Source organism: Gigantopelta aegis, chromosome 10, assembly GCF_016097555.1.
Source record: "Gigantopelta aegis isolate Gae_Host chromosome 10, Gae_host_genome, whole genome shotgun sequence".
NCBI classification, from domain to species: domain Eukaryota; kingdom Metazoa; phylum Mollusca; class Gastropoda; order Neomphalida; family Peltospiridae; genus Gigantopelta; species Gigantopelta aegis.
Window position 1 is genome coordinate 54,819,237 of NC_054708.1, and position 24,193 is coordinate 54,843,429.

The 24,193-nt window shown below is 36.2% G+C and overlaps 1 protein-coding gene across 1 annotated transcript in view; it reads left to right on the forward strand.

Annotated features, from left to right (window-relative positions):
- LOC121383698 (polycystic kidney disease protein 1-like 2) overlaps positions 1-24,193 on the forward strand; it is a 142,603-nt gene that overhangs the window by 54,489 nt on the left and 63,921 nt on the right. The window contains exons 6-7 of the mRNA XM_041513792.1: positions 14,893-15,018; positions 16,858-16,943. Coding sequence (XP_041369726.1) covers positions 14,893-15,018; positions 16,858-16,943 — 212 coding nt within the window. The remainder of the gene's footprint in view (positions 1-14,892; positions 15,019-16,857; positions 16,944-24,193) is intronic.

Consider the following 24,193-nt stretch of genomic DNA (forward strand, 5'->3'; position numbering starts at 1 on the left):
GGATGATCATGATATGAGCCCAAGAGTCCAACATAATGGTCAGGAGTCCAGACAGTGACATATACTGGATTTAGTCTATCATGCCATGGAAATAGACATTACTATCCTCTTCAATACAGGTCATGGCAACAAGAAGCACCTTATTAACATTACAAATCTCTCTGGACACTACACAGAGCAAATGTGTGAGGTGATGCTGACGCTACATGCCTTTACTGGTTGTGATTCGGTCAGCTCTTTCAGGGGTATTGGAAATATAAAACCTCTCAAGTTTTTACTGAAATCTCCTGCACACTGTGATACCCTGAATCACTTGGGAGATGACTGGAATGTGGATGACGATCTTCTGGTCGGGTGTGAAAAGTTCACCTGTGCACTGTATGGAAAATCAAAGTTGGAGAGTAGATGAGGATGCGGCACTTGATGCTCAAGTCACAGTGTGACAGGGATATTTCAGTTGACACTACTATTGACCTGGCTAGATTGCCTCCGAGTAGGACGTGCTTGAGAGAACATGTTGCTTGATGACATTATCAGACAAGAATATGGAAAATGGCAAATGTTGCCATATTTGAGATCCCAAAACCTGGGAAGGACATGGATGGAAAGAGAATGGAGAATCACTCTGGTGTGAAAATTAAATGATCTTACCACACAAACTAATTGATGTGCTGGAGAGAGATGCAACAGAACTGGAGGAATCTGATGATGAAACGGGAGAACTGCAGATAGTGATGCAGATAGCTCCTCTGATCAGGACTAAAACAGTAAAAGTAAAATTTGTGATAATGGAGTACTGGGACATTATATTTTATTGTGGGCATGTAGGGAAAGGACATTATTAGCAGATTGGATTGTGTAAATAAGTGTTATCTACAGCGTTAGAGATTCCTTATGATATTTGTTCCTACTGACACTGAAATAAGAAACATGTGCTTATAAATCTCTTCTTAAGCTGAAATAGGGTTCAATTAAACTTATTCACCTAAACTATTGACAAAGAAGACATCCAGGATGGGGAAAAAGTGACATGTTTTCCGTTTTGACAACCCCTCACCATCAACGTGCATGATATCCACAAGATGGAGGCAATACAAAAGTTTCTGGATACCAATCTACATCTCATTGGGGGAAATGTACAAAATGCTCAGATTTACAAATCTAAGGATAAACCACACAAAATTGTTACTATTTATAGAGCAACATGTAAAATTCATGTACAAGGCATGGGATACAAGGAATGGGCGGATGGTTTTGTTGACAACTTTAATCGATTTGCAGCAATGATTGTTAGTGAAGATGTAATTAACACTCGACCAACTGACTGTTAATACCCATCCATCCAGCTAGCTAAAAACAAGCTCCCAGCTACATAATGATCCATGACATTTCTGGAGATGACCAAACATCAAATTCCACAGACAGTGAGGTTCCAGTCATCTGTGATTATCTAGCATAAACCAAGAATCAAGCCCCTCTAGCAGAGATGAGGTAATTAGTGTTGCTGGTACCAGCAGCTTGTCTGAAGTATACTCAAGCCCAAACTTCACTGAGAGTGATACCATGCTTACAAGTGCTTTGAGGGAAGAGATTAGCCAGCTAAAACAACAAGTGTTGTTACTACAGAATAAATTACAGAGCCAGACCAAACAAAACAGTTGCACCATGTCTACTGTGTGTACACAAACAAGGAAAGACAAACTAGACCAGAGCCTACAACTAAGAAAAGAAATAAAGAAGTGCAGTATCAATTTTCAAGAATATCTGTTGGCACATGTACCACCCCAGATGTACCTCAAACTACCCAGACCAGTACAAAGAAAACCCAAATTGTACCTGAGATTGAGACTCAAAAAAGAGATATAGATCTGCAGTGTGTACTTCCAAAAGTATCTGTTAGCACATGCACCATTCAGCGTGTACCTGACACCAGTGTAAAGGAAGTGCAAACATCTGTGCTAGAAACTCAATATAGAGAGAGTGATCTGCAATAGAAATGTGTGAAGGTATCAATAGCTTAAGTAACATCCCTGCTATAGCCTCTATTAGAAACATACTTATCTGCCCTTGTTTTACAGAGCACTAAGCGGCCCCAATTAGCAACTAAATTATTTCCGGCGCGTCTACGCTCCAGTTGCTTGCGACAAAGGCCCTTTTCATTCCTGAATTGAGGAGTAATTTTGACTTGTTCTTTTATTTTTTGACATTAATAAAGTTTTCTGTTACTATTACTGTTTGTCAGATTGTGTGCAATCTCCTTCTTTTACAGAAAAGAAAATGTACAATATGTTTTGTGCTCAACAGAAATACTTGCGAACACGTCTTGGGGGGAGAGGACCAAGAAAAATGGCTCATTGATGATTGACTCGTTAAAACGGCACCTTAATAAAGTTTTGATATTTGCAAGTAATATGCATGTGTTTGTGTATATATCACTGTGTACGAACGGAAGGGTAGATTAATTTGACTAAATGACTAGCTGCGATTTTCTGTACCACTAGCTGTACCTATGCAGTAGTTAATAATGAAACTAAGGATACAGAAATTCACTTCCTCACCTAACGATAAGGTTTCTATTGTCTGACTCGCAAACAAATTGGAACAGCGAGTCCGGTGTCATTGTCAGATGGACATAGTGTAACGAACACAATTTCATATGTAATCTAATAGTTACGATCGACTATCTACCTGCAATTATTAATATTATGCACAACCATTAAGCATTCCATAGTATATACAGTCAAACCTGTCTTAAGCGGTCACACAAGGGATTAGATAAAAGTGGCCGCTTAAGACTTATGACCACTGATTACAGGTTGCCACATATATAGTATTTAAAACATTTGTTGTTGTTTCTTGTTTTACTGTCTGTACTGCTAATCAACGGATGTATGCTTCACATTTGACTATAAATCAATTTAAGACATGTCTCCTTCACAAAAAATGCAAATGGAATGTGTTAAATTAACCATTCTCAACAAATTTGTTTTCTTTTTCTATTTAATTATTTAATTCCTACTTCATGCGGTGTATTGTCATAGTAAGTGAATCTACAAATGTCAAGCGTAGCCTGCCCATGCAGAGGCAATTAGCTGCATTGCAGAGTCATACTTTCATAATTGATACACAGTAGAGATGTCGGGACTGAATGGGTTCTAGTATTCCTGAAGGTGTGAAGATCAGTTATTTGCTTCACCTTATCTCTGTTGCGGAAGCGCAAGGGTATACTGTCGTCATAATGAACGTTTTGCGCAAAATTGCATCCAGGAAGCGGATCACTTCGGTGGTGGGAGTGTCATGGTGTGGGCGGCCATTTGTTTTAATGAAAGGACTGACCTGGTACACATCCAAGGCAATTTAAATGGCATTAGGTACAGAGACGAAATTTTAGCTCCACATGTGATTCCATTTGTGAACGCAAATAACGTCATTTTTCAACATGACAATGCTCGACCCCATACGGCTAGAGTAGCAATGGAATTCCTGCAAAGAAATAATGTTGTTACACTACTTTGGCCCTCTAGATCCCCAGATTTGAACCATATTGAACACACATGGGACCACTTGGATCGAAGCAGCGACTACGTCAACACCAACCTCAGATGCTACAAGAGCTTGTCCAGGCATTACAAGAGACATGGACTGCAATACCCCAACGTGTTATATAGATTTTGGTAATGTCCATGGGCAGGCGGTGCCAAGCAGTGACAGACACATTTGGTGGCCATGCCCAATACTGATTTGGACTGACCATGACATTGTACGCCACCATTTATGACATTATTTCTTTATTCGTGTCATTGCTAACATGAATGTTGATGCCCTTGCCAAATTTCAACATTGTCAGTTCTCTAATGTTATTTCTACATCCAGTGGAAGATCATAAACATAACATAACCTAGTAGTATATGTTTTACATATATTCTGAATGGGAGCCATCATTTTAGACCATAATTGTGCAACTGTTCAGTTATTTCTCATTTGCTGATGATGTACAGAAACAGCAAATGAAGGCCACCTGAATGTTTGTTTGCCAGTTGTTTACTTAGACAAAAACTGAAAATATATCGGGGAAATGTTTAAATTGTTGTACATGAGATGGTTGAGAGTCTTAATTGGTCAAGAGATTAACAATGTACAGTAGTGTATGTTGAACAAGTCGATAGAACAACATGAACATTTAACTGTTTAAATTAATTCTCTCATAACTTTGTCTTTTTTATGTAATTCTACTTTATGCTGTGTATTGTCATCGAATTAGCAGAGGCATCTATATAATGATGACAAACTTCAGCTTATGTAGAGGCAATTAGATGCAATTCACTGTCACAGATTCTTAATTGATACACAGTGCTGATGTCAGACTGAATGGGTGCTATAGTATCCGTGAAGGATTCACCATTGCATATTGGCTACAGCTTATCTAGTCGAGTAGGAAAATGGGGTTCCCATGCACCCCCATGATATATTTTTCTAACTTACTTTTTTTGTAATCCTCAGAGTGTCTAGTAAATTATTTTTATGTTCCCAAGATGAATTATTGTCCCATGTGGTCCGTTTGTGGCCATATTGGACACCATATTAGATTTCTGATGAAAATCGATAATTCGCTTAACTTTTGAAGTAGACATCATATAGAGACAAATGATACAATTTTTTTGCATAATTTTGGTATGAAAAATTGATTGAGAGGGTTATTTTCATTTTAACAATACAGATGCATTAAAATTACAAAAATATGTAAACGTCAACTTAATTTCCACCATAAATCACATCAAATACCAGTATCTGTCTATATACATACTCATATCAGATATAGTGGAATTCATTTTGTGTTGGAAAATGTTTCATTTTTGTGAAAGACAGGGTATATAGTTAAGGATATACTCATAAATGAAATACTAACAGATTTGTCCCAAATTGTTTCATTTTACACAGGAAAAGACATTTGTACTGCATGATCCAAATGCTTATTTACTAATGCAATAACATTTTTCTTTACTTTAGGAAATCTTTATTGAGGAATTAGCTAGAACTGGTGATGGTAACTACCCAAACAAAAATTGCAAGCTTAATAAATAGCTCGTAACTAGCTGGTAACTACCTTGCGACAAGGTTGTACAAGCATATTTTACACGGTAGTAACTACCGCGTTTCGAGCTAGTATTTGGAACCTTTTTACAATCTTGCGACAAGCTTCCTGCAAGCTTGCTACGAGCTTCCCGCAAGCTTGTTCAGTTTAAGCTAGTATTTGGAACCTTTTTACAACCTTGCGACAAGCTTCCTGCAAGCTTGCGATGAGCTACCTGCAAGCTTGGTACGAGCTTCCCGCAAGCTTGCGACTAGCTTCCTGCACGCTTGCGACGAGCTTCCCACATGCTTGCGACGAGCTTCCCGCAAGCTTGTTTAGTTTAACCTTCTGACTACTGCAGGCGAGATATCTCGCCCGACGTCACGTCAGTCGATATACTGTACACTGTATACAGTGCATTCCCCAATTCATATTTCCCGCCGTTTTGCACACGACACTCACCGGAAACGGAAATATAATTAAAGAAAAAAGATTTTTTTTCAAAATGGTGGTTTTTGTTTTGATTTTTTCAATTGAAAATACCTTGAAATTTTGAGTTCAAAAAGTGGTTTTCGGCAAGTATTTTCGCTTGACAACAATGGCGGCACGTCGCGGTAATTTTCAGGGATCGATAGCTGATTGTAACAGCTAATTTGATAATAAATTTGATCGTTTTACCAACAACGAAAATTACCAAATATTGCAATATGAATCGTAGTTCGGGTTTAAAAAAAAATTCTGGTCAGAAAACCACTGTTATCGGGAATAATGGACATAAATACTGGACAGCTGGCCACAAATGCCCGTAAGTAAACGCAACTTTTTCGATTTTTTGCCTAATTTTAATCACCATTAGCCGATCTAAAATAATAAAAATTACAAAAAAAGACACGAAAATAATACTTACCGATTCATATATGAACTTTATTTCATGTATTTATGAAACATTTAAGTGAATATATGTGAGTAAAAATTATAAACTTGTACCCACTCAACGTGGTTTTTGTTAAAAATTAATCCAGTAGTCTAAAGGTTAAGCTAGTATTTGGAACCTTTTTACAACCTTGCTGCAAGCTTGCTACAAGCTTTCCGCAAGCTTGCGACGAGGTTTTAAAGTGAAAAACATGAACAGTTAAAACAAAAAAATAGGTGCTACATGTTGTCAGATACTTAGGCTGCAAAATTAGTTTACCTGTCTGATAGACATGTTCCATGTATGTGGGATAGTCTTGACTAAACTAATATGCTAAAAATCTCCTGGTCCTATATTCTTCTTCTTCTTCTTCTTCTTGTTTTAGTTTATATTCCTCCACTACCTAGAGATCCACACTGTGGTGTAAAGTCATTTGTTTCTTCTTGTTTTCTTTTTTCTCCTGTTCCACCAAGCAGGATTCAACCAAACTTGGTCCAAATGATCCTCTTATAGACCTGACCAAGTGTTGTTATTTTTCAGGCCAATAAAAATTCCAAGATGGCCGCCCTGGCCTCTGAATAACTGAGATATTTTTAACTTTTACTCAAGTTCCACCATGCAAATTTAAACCATATGTATTCCTAATGATCCTCTCATGGCCCTGACCAAGTTTGTTATTTTTCGGGCAGATTTAAAATCAAGATAGCTGCCCTGGCCTCTGATTGACAGAGACATTTATTTTTGCTTCTTTTCAAGGTCCATGTCATCCTCTCATGGCCATGCATATGTTATTATTTTTGGGGCCAATTGAAAATCCAATCATTACAAGATGATTCTGTTTTAACCATATTGTATTAGCATTCGTATGTATTAATATTAATTTTGTTTTAATTATTATTGTAAATACTATCTAAATCTGTTACATGTATGTTTGGTTGTTTAGCCACTGTTCCCACTGAATTTGATAAATCATATGAGAAGTTATGAATTAAAAAAAAATAACCATGAAAATTATTTGGACTTGGCTTTTTTTCCACAAGTGTAGACATGCTTTCACAGCTGAAGATATACATGCAGCAAGCTTGCAAAAATGAAAACATGCTTGCGGGAAGCTTGCACAGTTGAAGATATGCATGCAGCAAGCTTGCAAAATGAAAACATGCTTGCGGGAAGCTTGCACATTTGAAGATATGCTTGCAGCAAGCTAGCAAAAATGAAAACATGCTTGATGGAAGCTTACACAGTTGAAGATATGCATGCAGCAAGCTTGCGCATGCTTTTACAAATGAAAACATGCATGCGGCAAGCTTGCAGAAATACATACTACCTTACGCGAGCTAAATGTTAGCTTGTAAATAGCTTGCATTGCTTGTACTACCTTGTAACAACCTTGTAACTACCTTGCAACAACCTAGTCGCAAGCATGCATTTTTGTTTGGGTAATAATCAACTAACAATCACAAAAGAATTGCAGAAGTGTCCTGTATATTGTATTTAACATGTTAATGGCAGTCAGCATCTAGATTTCACACCACTCTGTGAGGTCAAGGGCTTTGCCATTGAAAAGCTGGCTCAACTACATAGTATTCGTGGCCTTGGAGAACCAAACATGTCGTGCTGCATCAACTGAGTCGGTTTGATTTACACTGTATATTCTGCACACAAATTTCTCTGTTGATTTTCTGATGGCATCTGTGAGTTCACCTACTCCTAAGCCACTGAGTAAGTGATGGTCCACTTTGAAGACCGTCCATGATGACCTCTTCATGTGATTTGATATGTAAGAAGGCGTGTCGCATCCGGTAAGCATATGGAAAGGAAGCAGTGATGTTGCTGAATTTGTTGGCAAGTTGTTGAATACTTTTTCGATGGGTATATATCTCTTTTGTTTTTACGTGCCTGACATCATCATCCAGAGGCTCCTGCACTGTACACGGGGAAAATGGGAAACCAACAGCACAAGGACATCCGTATCCCTTGATGATACAACCATATTTAATCGGCTCTGGATAGCATGTAACACCAACCTAGTATCAGCATCTTCGTGTGCAGCCCTCAGGGAAGCTAAATCGGTTGTGAATGTTTGACGATTGAACTTCTTGTCCATCTACAAATCCGCCAGCAACAACAATTTCTGTATGATACTGTGCAGAAATTGTTGTTGCTGGCGGATTTGTAGATGGACAAGAGTTTATAGAACAGTAAATATTTACTGATGGTTCTTAATTAATACAGGTATTTTAGTAATTTGGGATCCAATTAGACAGGTGACTGCTTAATATGAGTGCATTTACATTAAAAATCGTTTGGTATGGAAAAACGTTACCACTGATGACAGATGACCGCTAGGACATGTTTGACTCTTTTTTTTTTTTCAATGACCAACAATGTCAACTTGTAAACTAATAGCTCAACATTAAGGTTTTGCATTATAATTTTATTGTTTGTTTATGCAAGATGAGATATTTAATCCTGCAGAATTTATGTTCACCATACTTGACTCACTGATGAGATGGTGCATACAAAAGAGTCCTTGCTATACTAATGGAAAAATGTAGCAGATTTCCTCTCTAAAACTATATGTCTGAATTAACAAATGTTTGACATTCAAAAGCCCATGATTAATAAATCAATGTGCTCTAGTGGTGTCGTTAAACAAAACAAACTTTGATTTTGATTCAGTGAGCAATTGGGCAAAAATGCAGACATTGTTAACTTTCGAAAAATACAATTCAGCAGCAATTTTTTCGCAGTACTTTTGCAGAAAAAGTACAGACGATTCAGAAGATCTATAATTATCATAGATACAATACATATGTTCAAAGTTCTGACCCAAAAAAGGTAGAAAAACTTAATTTTTTTTGATGTCACCAACACGATTGTTTTGGTTTTTTTGGACGTGTTACTCCTACGTGTGATGCAGTATGTCAACTTCGACTACACTAAATTGAAGCATGGTATACTTGCTTTGGCTATTCACATTTGTCTTCAACAATAAGTGAATTTTAAATAAAAGAAGAGTTTTCTGCATGTCGCCAGAAACGTAACAAATCTTTTACTAGTTTTGTGTAGCATGTATAACATGCACGAATGGATTTTGTTAATCACTTTTAAAAAATTTATCAACCCTACACTATGCATATTTAAATGAAATATGATTAAATATTACCAAGTAGTGAGCTCCGTGGTCTAGTGGATAAGCTGCTGGACAATCAAGCTGAAGACAGTGGTCCGAATCCCGTCAAAGCTGGCTCTCACATTCATTCATCTTTCTCATCTATCACCCTCTGCATACCATTCTCATTATCTTAATATAAAAAATTTCTCACAAAATTTCAATCTGTTTCGACCCTTTCTGTCAGTTTCCTCTGACTCTGTCTTCTGAGCTGTGCACACCATTGCCTACCTGTCTCAACTTCCTCCATGGGTCCAGTCTCTGTGTGTTTCCCTGCATTAACCTGGCATCCTCATCCTCTGCCGCTAATAAAGGTGGTCTGTCAATAACCAAATTTAAATCGACTGGAACAAGTCATATTGAATGACAATGTACATTTTTAAAATTACCTTTCATTTATAGCTACATGTATTTAAATACTGTTATTATAATCACATATAATAAGTTTAAGGAAATTATGTTGATTAAAGAAAGAAACACGTTTGAAGGGGTGAAAGAGAGCTTTATTCTAAACTAAAACCTATTAGCTCCAACTACAAAAAGCACGCACATAAACAACATAATATTACAGCATCATACCATGATAAAGATACTGACTACCAGCGCATCAATTATTATTGGTTGGTGTATCAACCGTGCACAAAACATACATAATATTATTGCATAATGTTATACATGTATATACCAATGTAATGATATCAAATCGCCTAGTTATTAAAATATTGTATCAAGGGTGCACCTATAAAAGTTGTTGGTTCTTTGTTAACAATTATTTAACCTTAAATAATCCCTATCAATGTCATTTTGTCTTCGACCTTACGAGAGGGCAAAAAGTCTGTTTGTCCCTATATCAATAAACCAGCCCACTGTGGTACCAAGCCTCTTACTAGATACCATAACAAACAAGGGAATTGGGCTATAATTAGAAACCTTGGGTGAGGTGGGTGGGAAGAAAGCTTGACCGCTGTACTGGTCTGCAAGCTAGAAAGTGACTTTCCCAGACACCGTGAACTCTCTTTCACCATATCAGGGCAGTTGTTTATAAACAAGCGCGGGGCCTGGTCTTTCTCTCTCTAAACTAAATTAAAGTTTTAATTCCACTTAAAGAAAGAAACACGTTTGAAGGGGTGAAAGAGAGCTTTATTCTAAACTAAAACCTATTGGCTCCAACTACAAAAAGCGCGCACATAAACAACATAATATTACAGCATCATACCATGATAAAGATACTGACTACCAGCGCATCAATTATTATTGGTTGGTGTATCAACTGCACACAAAACATACATAATATTATTGCATAATGTTATACATGTATATACCAATGTAATGATATCAAATCGCCTAGTTATTAAAATATTGTATCAAGGGTGCACCTGTATAAGTTGTTGGTTCTTTGTTAACAATTATTTAACCTTAAATAATCCCTATCAATGTCATTTTGTCTTCGACCTTACGAGAGGGCAAAAAGTCTGTTTGTCCCAATTACCAATACTAGTATAGGACCGATGTAGTAGTAGGATACTTTGTTATAGGTGTTGTTGCATTCGAGAAACCAGCTGAAAATGTTTCTGTTCCGTTATGTCAATGTAGCTGGTAAAACAGTCTGATTTCCAATCACCAATAAAGTTAATGTCTTGTGCTGATATTCCTACAGAATAGCACCAAGTTGCACCTCCCGGCTAAAGCTGTCACCGGAAAACTTGGCCGCATCATAACCAGCCAATCGGAGACACTCTTTTATGCGTCCGATGTAAACCGTGGCTGTGAGTGGTCGGTACCCAGAAGACCTGAGTTGCACGAACAACGGTCCATCAGGCAGAGCCTGCGGGGTTAATTCCAAAGCAAGGAATAGTCCTGATTTGTTGATCAAGGCTGAGCTCCAACCGGCACCGCCCTGAAATGAAACCCAGGTTAATGATAACCTAGTGAGGAAAATCTATAAGCGCCATTATTTTCATGTAATCGGGACACAGCATCAGCCAGTAAGTTAGCGTATGCAGGATAATAAACTGCTCTCAGTCGAAAGTTATATGTGGCTGACAGCCAGAAGACACGACGTAGTGACGCCATAACCACTGGGTTTTTTTATGAGCCTTTATTTATGATGGCCTCTGCAGCTTGATTATCTGAATGTACATACACTTTTTTGTTTTTCCATAAGGGTGCCCATCTGGCAACTGCTTGTTCTAATGCTAGAACTTCTTGGTAGTTGATCGGTAGATCCGCTGCCTCGGTACCCGCTCATGGGGTGTGAACAAAATCACTGCAGTAGTATGCCCCACCTGCTAGGGGCAAGCATCGATACTCACGGGTGTAGCTGGTCTTTGGTCAACCATGGGCATCGTTCCATTGAACACTGACATGAACTGGATCCACCACATTATATCACCTTTCATATCTTTAGTGATACGTGATCTGTGCCATGGACATTTCAGACCACTGGCTCTGTCAATTAGGTGTCTCATGAAGAAGCGTCCTCCATACACGCATTGGGTTAGCCAGTTTAACTTGCCCACTATGCTTTGAATCTGTCGCTTAGTAATTTTTCCATTACTTAGGGTTTTCACTAACAGCCCTCTCAATTCTGTTATCCGATCGTGTGGAATACTCAAGGTCATTGCCAGTGAATTTAGAACTACTCCCAAAAACGTGAGGGTCTGTGCTGGGCCTTCAAGTTTATTGTAGTTAATGTGAAATCCCAATTTCCGTAACAGCTGCATTAAGATGTTTAGAATGTTCTGGCATTCGTCATAGGATTTAGCGATAATTAAGAAGTCATCCAAATACACCACAATGTCCTTGTATCCCTTTTTCGCCATAATAGCCCTGACTGATTGGGTAAGTCTATGGAATATTTCCGGTGAACTTGACGCCCCAAAAGGTAGTCTCTCGTCTATCATATACGTATGGTGAGTATCTCTGGAAAAACACCATATTAAGCCCGTTGCTTGATAGTTAGATGGGTGTATTTTAACTGACCGGTATGCATTGGCCAGGTCTAGCTTTGCCATAAAACACCCTGGTGTAATAAGATTGACAGCATCTTGCAGTGTTTGGTACTTGAATGGAGAGTTGTATGCAAAGTCATTCAAGGCTTTCCCGGGAGGGCGGCTGGCATCATGAATAATATGAATTTTTTCTGAGTTTTTCTTAGGTATAGCCCCAAGGGCGGAAACAATATTTGGTTTTGCGTTAACCATCCATTTTCAAGTTCTGTTTTGATTTGTGCTTCCACACGCGCGCGCATTTCACTGCTGGTTGCCGATTTATAATTATCGACTTCAACTAGTTCCTTGACATCCTGAGAATTTAAAATATTAAATCCCTCACGAATACCATTCACGATAAAATCTCGATCATGGAACTCGCGAGGCAGTTCGCTCTCCCAAGCTGCCAAGTTTAGGCAGACGTGCGCCTACCCGTTACTCCCAGTTTTTTGCCTGCTGTGGCGGTGCGTCATTGCTGGCCTGCCGCGTGGGGTGACGATAGATACACTTGGCCCCAAAAGGACAGTTGCCTTTTGCCTTGAAGATTTTACAGTCTTCTCCGCATTTTTCACGGCTTCCAGGTGACGCTTGCGATACAAACCGGGGTTTCTTGGGTGTTAAGATTTGGATTTCTATATGTGGAGCAAATGTCCCCCATTTAAATTGGTGCTCGGCCTGCAGTTCTCTGTAATTGTAGTCAAAGTCCAGCACACTGTTCCATTTGTATCTTTCAGCAAACTCGAATATTTTAGTAGTGTATGCCAGGTAGTATTCGAGCTCTGCCCGGTCAAGCGTGTTTGACGTTAGTAGCTGGTTCAGCAGACGGCAATTGGCGGCACCCCATTCTTCAACAAAAATACCTGCATATGGATGGTCATCTTCCGTTTTAATCAGAATGTGCTCATTATCCGAGTCGCTGGTTTGCCTTCTGTGTTTAACCTTTTCTGTTAAAAACTGAGTTATATGCAAAGCCTTTCTAGCCTGCGCTTTCATGGTCAGAATTGTCCGTGGGTCCATAACGGAGTTGGCTGATGGAGTTATTACCGTTTTATTGTGACCCCCCGCAAGCAAGCAATCTAGCCTCTTACCTGCTTGCGTCAGTCCGTCCGTTTGTTTGCGGATATCTCTGATTGTGATATCAGCTGATTCCTGATCTTCCATGCTCCACGTAGTCGATTGTTGTGCACCATTTTCATTTTTCATCTCTTCTATTGATGACCACAGTAACTTGTATTGCCCCAGAGGCAACCCGATTTCTTTAACGTCTCTGGCATCTAATAATATGAGCACTTCTCTTTAATTTAATTCTTCACTGCGCAAAACATGCGTTGTTTTCCTAGTTAGTCCCAGCTCTTTCACCCATGTGTCGAATTTAAAGTTCTCACTTTTCTCTGCTTCACTGTCCACTATCTCAGGTTGTGGTGTGACAATCTCTCCCGTCGCAGCCATTCTTCGCAAAAATCTTAATCGTTATTATACAAAGTGTATTTTCATCATATTAATAGTAAATTAGCAATTAAATTTGCGCAAAGCCAAAGAAAGTTTGACCGCTGTACTGGTCTGCAAGCTAGAAAGTGACTTTCCCAGACACCGTGAACTCTCTTTCACCATATCAGGGCAGTTGTTTATAAACAAGCGCGGGGCCTGGTCTTTCTCTCTCTAAACTAAATTAAAGTTTTAATTCCACAAATTAATTTACAATTGGAAACAAAATATGTTACTTTCTACATATGTGTATGTTTTATATATTTTTGGTTTTATAACAAGCACACATCAGTGAGGTTGCAGGAGAAACAATTGATCATTAGATTAGTTTCATTACATGTATAAACGTGCCTAAAAAGACCCACCACCACCACCACCACCACCCTACCCCCCAATTATCCAGAACCTGATTTTGCCAAGAGAATGACGCTGTTTATGACATAAAATATAATTTTATTTCTGTAAATGTTACAACCAAACATGTATACCTTATTAAATATGTGTTAAAGTAACGTTTGATACTACATTTATTTTGCTGCGAGTTATAACTCTAAAGAGATTCTAGCAGATACACGTACATCATTGTTTTAAGGTACGGTAACAAACAAAATACGTTACACAACCACGTCTTTGAAAATGTGTGTGCAGATATCTGAAAATTATATTATTTGATGTAAATGTACAATAGAATTATTGTGAATAGTGTCACTTTGCATTGTGCTAATATAAATCAGTGTCCTTTGGTTTGCTATAAATATGCAAAAGTTGAAAGTATAAACATGAAATGTAAAAAGAACAGTGAAAAACAAAACACAAATAACATTGAATAATAACGTTATATATTCAACTTGTTTCAAATATCCCAATGTATAAACATGCCAAATGTTATTAAAATATATTCTTGCTAAATATATTGGGAAAACAGAACCTTCAATGCATACACAACTAAATGAACATAATTTAGAATAATTTCTAAAAGTAAGTTTGTGAAAATTTCTCTCGTCAAAAATTAACAATGTTGGTGTTTTCCCCATATGTTAATGTTAATACATAAAATCTACAAACTGGATATCGAAGCAAGGGTCTGTTTGTGTTGTCTTCATTTCAAAGCATATATAAACATAAATTAATTAAAAACATCAATTAATGTTGTCATAAATTAAGTAAATATTGCAGAAATAGGCTCTTATTAAATAAAAGAACAAGCTGTTTTGCTGGTATTTCATACTGTTATTACTGTCATCATTTTTTGTTGCAGATTCGTGAGCTGTTGCTGAACAATCTTAAGACTACTAAAGATCCAGATAAAGGAATACTTCTTCAGATGAGTGACCTGTTTAACAAGTTAATTGCACAGGAAGACGACATATCGCCTACAATGGAGGTACATGTATATGTATGATATATATACATGTGTATGTACATAGAGGTTATTACCTGAGTGTGTTTGGGTATCATCAATAACATATACTAGGAATAAAAAAATTATATTATGCAATACCAAAAGACACAAAAGTAATAATCTCTTTAACATATAATCTCCATCTTAATACATGTTTTAGAAACTGTATACGTAACTTTGATTCCAATCAGCCATTACTCAATATTCAAATGACATAAGAATATGCAAAGCAGCGTCTTTTTTAATGGAAATGACGTAAAACATGAATGGCGTCATTTTTGAGATCCTTACATAAAGATCGACTATAGTGCTTAAGGATGAATCTTACTATCGCATGTTGTGACACTATTGAGCAGTGGTAGAATGGTTAACTAGCGGCGTGGCACCGGCGTGACGTCACTAAAGGTCAGTCTAGCACTAAAACATATACAGTGACTAACAAAATACTCTCCGTCTATATAAGATAGCTATAGCCGTAGTCTGCTTTTAGTTTTTCATGTATAACTTCCGTTTGTGTCAGTCTAGCACTGAAACATATACAGTGACTAACAAAATACTCTCCGTCTATATAAGATAGCTATAGCCGTAGTCTGCTTTTAGTTTTTCATGTATAACTTCCGTTTGTGTCAGTGTAGGAAAGAAAGGAAAACAGTTTTGCAAAAAGAAAAAAAATGTCCATTATGTTCTGTGAAATTAAATAAAATTAAGACTAAGACGTACTTCCATGTTAGTTCTACAATGGACAGCAATCATGGGACTATCATTTTGACTTCGTATTCAATAAAATATCACATATCTTAGTTTAATTTGCTTGACTAGTTCATCACGTTTGACAGGCATGTCATTTTATTATGTCAATATCATTACATGCATATACATTGTATGTCCAAATAATGTGTAACCTTCACTGATATAATAGTAGCATAGGAATACAAAGTTTCATTGATAAATAACTAAATGAAGTGATCACAACATGACGTCATTTCGCTAAATGACATCATTTGGTAAGCGACGTCATGTTTCTGGTCTTTAATGTTCATGAATTGTTTAGTTATTTTGAAGTCATTCAGAGCGATTTTTGTTCATTGATGTGCGGTGTAATAAATAAAATAGATAGTATACTCATTATCGTGTGAGACCGTTTATATTACAACTCGTATGTTTTTAATCGTATATCACTTGCTTTTTCTCATGATGTACGATTGAAAACACAATCGTTGTAATATAAGCAGTCTCACACGGGAACTCGTTTAGTATTCTGTATGTCTACTGCATTTCATTTTGACCAATATAACAAATTGTTTTCTTTGATGCATTATAGAATATATGATAAATGGATATAAAGCATGATTGATTTGACTAGACATATACAAAAAATAAAAAATGTCATATTGATTCCTACATCTATTCACTTTATAGCTCGTTGATCAAAATTTTGTCTGGTGACCTATGGTTTGTTTTTTTGCTTTTTACATTTCTGTACTACCAAGGTGGTGTAATAACTTTTAAAGTTTGACCAAATAGTAAGATTTGCCTGTAACCATTTTTGTTTTCTAAACAATTAACACCTTTTAATGTAAAGTTTTATTCAAAAGTTTTTCTTAGGTCACCCTAGTACATCTGCTTAAATATCAATAAACATAGTGCCGTCACCTCGATTAATTTACATCTAATTTCCAAAGTTGTCAAACTCTGAAAGTATGTGATCTGAAAAAAATCACATACTTTGATTACATTGGATATGCTAGCTATTATATGATAACTCTGTGTTTGTGTGGGGCGTTTGTACTTATGCAATATTTTGAAATTATTTACACACAGAATTATGCTTTGACTACGACCACCAACCTAGCAGGTTCTTTAAAGGAGATAACGAAATGTCAACCTAGTGCCAGAAATATTGTCAAGTAAGAAAACTATATCAAACTATTGCTAGTTTCTGTGGTGGGGACAGACAGGCCGTTAATAAGCCCAACATTACTGGTAAGGCCATCTTTGATTCCACCACTTGTGTTAGATGCGAAACAGTGTGATCACTGAAGGAACAAAACAGTTTGGTGTTTGGGTAGGTCGGTGGCATTTCTTAAAAGTGGATGCTTCATATATGTGTGTGTGTGTGTGTGTGTGTGTGTATATATACATGTGCATATATATATATATGTGTGTGTGTATGTATGTATGTATGTATTGCAACGGGGCGGCTCATGTCCACAATTGCTTGCGCTTTAAATTTGGTAGCGGTCACCATGAACAATTGTGTTTCCGAGCCCCGCCAGTGATAATTTGAAATAACGTAACTGAGCAGGAAGCGTTCTCTTCAGGGTCTTAGAAGAGTTAAGATCAAGTTAAAATCCAGATATAACAAGATACTAGATGACACTAGAAATTCAAATTACAACACAACACAGAAGTTGGAGAATAAACATTTAAGTCACAAAACACAAATAAGCAAATTGTTGACATTGAATTGATCGATCGCGTTATTTTCGCGACGCGTGTTATTGTCCAATTATTGTGTCTGATAGTATACACTGCTCATTTACAGTGTATTGGAACTGCAATGGCCATGTACAAATCCACTCGATAGATTTTGTCTGGGGTGGGGCGTCGGTCTGGTGCACTGGAAACATTATCGAACCACAGGAGATCCAAGGTCTAATATCCTAGTGAAGCTAACAAGGAGAGAAGGCAACACCTTGTTGGTGCCCGTAGTCAAGCCGTTGTCCCTGTGGGTCCACTCCAAGAATATAAGAGGTCTTGAGTCTCTGGTGGGAATTAAACATCAACAGATTAAGTACCGGTCTGGGTCAAACATTCAACAACAGAGTGGTGACAGTCTTCAACAACTGGAGTACATCAAAGTCACTGCTGAGGAGTGACAGCGATACTGCGAGTTCCCTGGATGCCTTATGGATGCGTCGCTGCGCCTTACACCTGCATCTACCTCCAGTTCCTGTCCCGCTCCTCCGTCAAAGCTCACCACGGGCTGTCATGAGAATTCAGGGAAACCTCAACCTGTAATCTCTCATCCAAAACACTAGAATACACTTAAGTAAGTTCACAATCCTAGAATGCACTAATTCCACAATTCTGGAATACACTAAGCACGATTATAGAATACACTAAAGTTCACAATCCTAGAATACCAATGGCGATGAGGTAGTCATTGTTGCTGATGACTGAAACTGAGACATTACAAAGTACAAGAAAGTAAGGGGTTCCCAGATGCTATATATTTCAAAACAATATCACATATACACACTGAACATCTACTATGCTATGCGTCTTAAGCTGCATTATTCTGCGTCCCATGCGTTAACAAAGCATTCAATGCTGCGTCCCTTGCGTTAACACTGTGTTCCTTGCGTTATGCTGCGTCCCTTGCGTTAACACTGCGTCCCTTGCATTAACCTGCGTCCCTTGCATTACGCTGCGTCCCTTGTGTTAACACTGTGTTGTTCTGCGTCCCTTGCGTTAGCACTGCGTCCCTTGCATTCTGGTCTCCACTTTGCTGTTGTTGTTTCCAGTCTTTGGAGTTGGGTAAAAACCTCAAGCCCCCGTTACAGCATTACGTTTCGTCTTACAAGGTTCGCACAGGCTTGAAAAGGCCTTGAATTTGAGGTGCAGTCTTGAAAAGGTCTTGAAACTGAAAATTGCCTTGAAAAGACCTTGAATATTGTAGTTAGGCCTTGAAAAGCCCTTGAATTTAGCAGATAATCATTTGTAGTGAATTATATATTTTAATAAACTTATTATTAATAATATTTGATATATTTTAAAATAATAATCCACAAATAAACAGTTTTTAGCTATGGAAAATTACTTTAAAATCGATCACGGTATGAAATAAAGAGTTGTTTCCCTTTGACAGTCGGTAATTTCCATGCCGTAATATGCCGAAAGTATGTATGCAAATGGCGGCAATGTATATTTACAACAACATGTACATGTAGTTCATAAAAATAAACTCGAATGTAAATGCACATTGCATTTACATTCGAGTTTATTTTTATGAACTACATGTACATGTAACTTGTAAGACAGGGTTCGCACGCATCCTGGAAAACCCTGGAAAGTGCTAAATTTTATTTTCATCCTGGTAAGTGCTTAAAGCTCCTGGAAAAATTCATTATCCCCCTGGAAAGTCCTGGAAATTTATTATTTTATATTAAAAAAACAAAATTCATTTAATAATATTATTTGGAAACTATATTTATAAAGAATCACGTTTGACGTCTGGTTTCCAAACTATATCCTTCACGCAACAGTAATTATAAAAGGTCGACTGCCATTAGGTCAGGTCATGGGGCTTTACGTGCACATTCAGAGCACATGACTGCCATTGGTCAACTGTTAAAATATATACACAGTAAGGAACATAAATGAACACAACTTGTGATTGGTTGAATAAATTATGTAACTGTCAGCAGTCTTGTTTTTGACGTTTGTGAGTTAGAAACTACTGTCAAAGATAAATAATTTAGTAGATAGCTGTAACAAGTGCCTTCCAAAACGGTGTCCACATGTCAATGACACGACCAATTAACTAAATAAACAATCATTTTATGGGTTAGTTTTGAGTGTTTGTGATATAAATTGGTGGTAACATAGAGTATACTTCAAGAGATTATTATAATATTTTTTTTATTTATGTATTTTTACAACTTTAGCATCCATGAGATATATCTAGATACGGTGTAGCTTATGTTTGAGACATAACAACCACTGAATAAACAGTTTAATGGGGTGTTGTCAAAAATAATCCTTTCCAGGTAATGCATTCAGACTCTTGGAAAAATGTAAAAAAAAGTCCTGGAAAATGAACCAAAATGGTGCTTAAAAGTCCTGGAAAATGAAAATGTTTTAAGAATATGAACCCTGAAGGAGCCTTGAAAAAGGTTTTTGCTGACTTGAAAAAGCCTTAAAAAGGCCTTGAATTTTAGTGGTGAGTGGCTGTATGAACCATGTCTTATATACCCCCAACCCGGGTAAATGACGTCATGTTACATGACGTCGGCTAACATTACGTCATTATTTTCCGAGTTCCTCCGATTACACAATCGGCAGGCGACGTCAAAATGCCAAACCCGGAAATAGTTAAAATTCACAATTAAAACCCATCTTTAATTTTAATTATAGAATTATTTCATATTTCTTAATTTATAGTCTACAATTCAATGTGGAGATGCTGTTCTCTTTAAATTGGTAAAGACAAGAATAGTTTATTCTTTATATAGCCAATGTCAAATAACCTATAAACAAAACCAAAAATGTATAGTTAACAACACTTTAAATCGGCTTACAATTTACATGCCTTTACAAGTGTAAAGAATGCCAAAGATAATTTAGTAATAATACAAAAAGATTCTGGGTAGATAAAGAAATAAGATATTTAAGTATAAATCGTTGTGAACACTATAACTTCTATTATATTTTATTATATAGAGAACAGTATTCACATTTTAATACTTTTATACGTTCCGTCGTTCCTTATATTCCAACGAAACATCCTTAATAGTTCATAATTAGAATAAAAGTGTTTAAACGTGATAAATCAACACGTTAAACTACATCGAATACAAAGAGCTAAAGCTGGCCAGGGGCCGCTTCAGTATATATACATTTTTATCAACTCTTATAAAAGGTACCTGATCTTTAGGCCTAACATTTAATATATTGCCTTTTAAAGTGAGATATATATGAAAGTTATATATCTTCAAACACTTTAGATATCACTAGGGGATCCTAACAGTTGAAAACAAAATGAATGGTTAGGGTCCCCTAATGATATCTAAAGTGTTTTGAAGATATATAGCTTTCATATATGATTCATTTTAAAAGGCAGTGGATTAAATGTTATTATTCAGGGAAAATGTTCATGGTTTTGAACCTAAAATTACCCCTAAATGTCACAAAGACAACCAAATATCAGTTTTAATATCTTTCTTGTATCCTAATGTATACATTTTAATGGCACAAGTAACATTAGAATGGCCCCAAATATAGGGTAAAGGACTATTGCCTCACTGCTGGTAAATACCGAGGTGTAGCACACAACAGCTGTAATTTAAAGTTAAGAATTGATCCATGTCCTATTCCGTTTTGTTTTGTTGTAATTTAAGAGGTTACGATTCGCACCTTATTATGCGAACTATAGGTAGCTACGAACGTAAATTAACTGTTATTCCAAATAACATGCAAAAATATACATATTCTGACTATAGGAAGAATTAGGTTTATCAATAGCTATGAGGTTGTTTTTAGATACATCATTAGATAAGTTGGTAAAAGGGTGAGATGACCTTCCAATAATAAAAATGTTTTTTACAGACCAAGAGTTTAAACTAGGAATTTACCCATACGATTATATGGACAGCTGGGATAAGTTTAAAGAACAACTTCCTCCAATAGAAGAATTCTATAGTAGTTTAACAAATAAAGGTATAAGCGAGGAAGATTATGAACATGTTCAAAATGTATGGGACACTTCTAAATATAAACATTTAGGAGATTACCATGATCAATATGTTAAAACAGATACTTTATTATTAGAAGACGTGTTTGAAAAATTGAAAACTACTAGTTTGTATTACCATCATCAGTATGTTAAAACAGATACTTTATTATTAGCAGACTTTGAAAACTTTAAAACTACTAGTTTGTATTACTATCATCAGTATGTTAAAACAGATACTTTATTATTAGCAGACTTTGAAAACTTTAAAACTACTAGCTTGTATTACTATCATCAGTATGTTAAAACAGATACTTTATTATTAGCAGACTTTGAAAACTTTAAAACTACTAGTTTGTATTACTATCATCAGTATGTTAAAACAGATACTTTATTATTAGCAGACTTTGAAAACTTTAAAACTACTAGTTTGTATTACCATCATCAGTATGTTAAAACAGATACTTTATTATTAGCAGACTTTGAAAAATTTAAAACTACTAGTTTGTATAATTATCATATATCCCCTAGAATGTTGTGGGATGCTTTGTTAAACTTAAGTAAGATTAAACTAGACCCACTAACAATAGAACAGTATAAAAATAAATAATAATCAAAATTCTTTATTTTCAGATGGTAAACACATTCAGTACAAGGTGACTGGTCTCCCATGAGGCTCTCTCTAATCTATACATGATATTATACATACATACTTTCAAAGAAACAACATCAACATACATGTAATATGTATAGCATGAGAAACAATAGCACATATTATGAATATTTAAATAATATTTAAATCAATTTGATAAGAAACTGGAGTCAGTAATAACTCAATAATACATAATTATTTTAACAAACACATCAAAATCAACAACAAAGGTATATTTTAAAGTTAATTATTATTTGAATAGTGCTTAAAATAATTGTAAGTAAAGCTGTTTCACAGGAATGTTTGGTTCTAAATCCAGATTGGTATTCATAAAGGAGTTTGTATTCTTCAAAGAATTCAGACAATGCTTTATGCACATGTTTTTCCATTATTTTAGACATTATTGGCAATATAGAAATTGGTCTAAAGTTTTCTCACTTTTGTCTATCCCCAGTTTTAAATAACGGAGTTATTTTTGCATGTTTCCATTGCTCAGGAAATATCCCTGATGTTAAGCTGTTGTTGATGATGATGATTACAAGTGATGGGGTTATAACAGGTGCAGCCAATTTAACAAAGTGTCATCCAATCCCATTGATTTCTTTACATCACAGTTCTGCAGTTGTTCAAATACAAATGCACTTGAGACTAGTGAAATGGTGAACTTGACAGTACTTGGTATTTTACTATCAACAAAATCTGATAATTGTTTAAAAGGTGTTGTTATTGGAAGGCGTAATGGTTGATTTTGCTTGTTCAATTACATTGATAAAATAATGATTAAAGTGATTACATATGTTTTGTTTGTTTATTACTTGGTGGTTGCTGTCATCCTTAACTGAGGCTATGGAAGTGTTATCTTTGGGATTAAGATTTCGAAGAATTTTGTGAATGGCAGCTGGGTTTGATGTGTTTTCTTTAACAGCATTTCACAGGTAGTTTGTTTTAGCTTTGTCAATCAATGAGTTGACTATATTACGCCAATATTTGATCATTTATTTTATTGTTAAAGCTTTATTACCCAATATTAAATAAAATGCTGGATTACAGATTGTAGTAATACATCCAATATACATATTGTATTCATCTGGATTAGAAAATAATGCAAGAAAATAGATGTCCGGGTAATTATGTCATTTAAAAATAGGGTGGGGTTTTTTTCAGTAATAAAAATAAATAATAATTATATATTATGTCAAAGCTGGATAATAATTCCAGATATCACAAATATTAAAACCTCCAACTACAGTAGACTAAATAAAATATAGTCAGAAATCTTGGTAGCTGCCAATGGTTTTGATGGTCCATTGTGAAAATCAGCATGACCAATGGATTTGAAATTCCCATGCCTGGTGACTTAAAGATACCAACACCCAGCATACAGGATTTCCTCCCAACACTAAAGTTTAGGACATTAAGTCATTACTTCACACAGGTACAGTCATGTAGATTTGTCCTTCCTTAGACAGTCTATGTCTTTAATACTGATATTTCTTTGATGTGTCTGTTGAGGTCCTCATAATCTAGGGGTCAGTCAAGTGCATGTGTTTTAATGGAATTCTTTAAAGGAGTAGAGGCACTGTATTTTTGTTGTCTACATATATACCTGAGTACACACACCCAACTGACAGTAAATATCAGTTTTATTTAAAAACATTTTGTTGTTTACTATGATATATTGCATTTGTACAAAACTGTATGCAATATATATATATGCCACATATGGTACTAGTGTCGTCTATGGGATTTGATTTGGTAGTATACACCCTTATAGTCAACTGCGAAGCGGTACAGACGGTAAAACAAGAAACAACAGATTTTTAAAGACTATGTGTGGCAAGCTGTAATCAGCGGCCACCTGTCTTAAGTGGCCACTTTTATCTACTCCCTTGTGTGACTGGTTAAAGGTGCTCAATCACGAATTTAGTGGGCCTTATTTCTGTAAATATGGATTATAAATGGAAATTACATTCATTTGGAATATCAAACCTAGTTATTGTATGATCTAAAACATTTTAATTGAACTATGATCGAGGGAATTCCATGACATG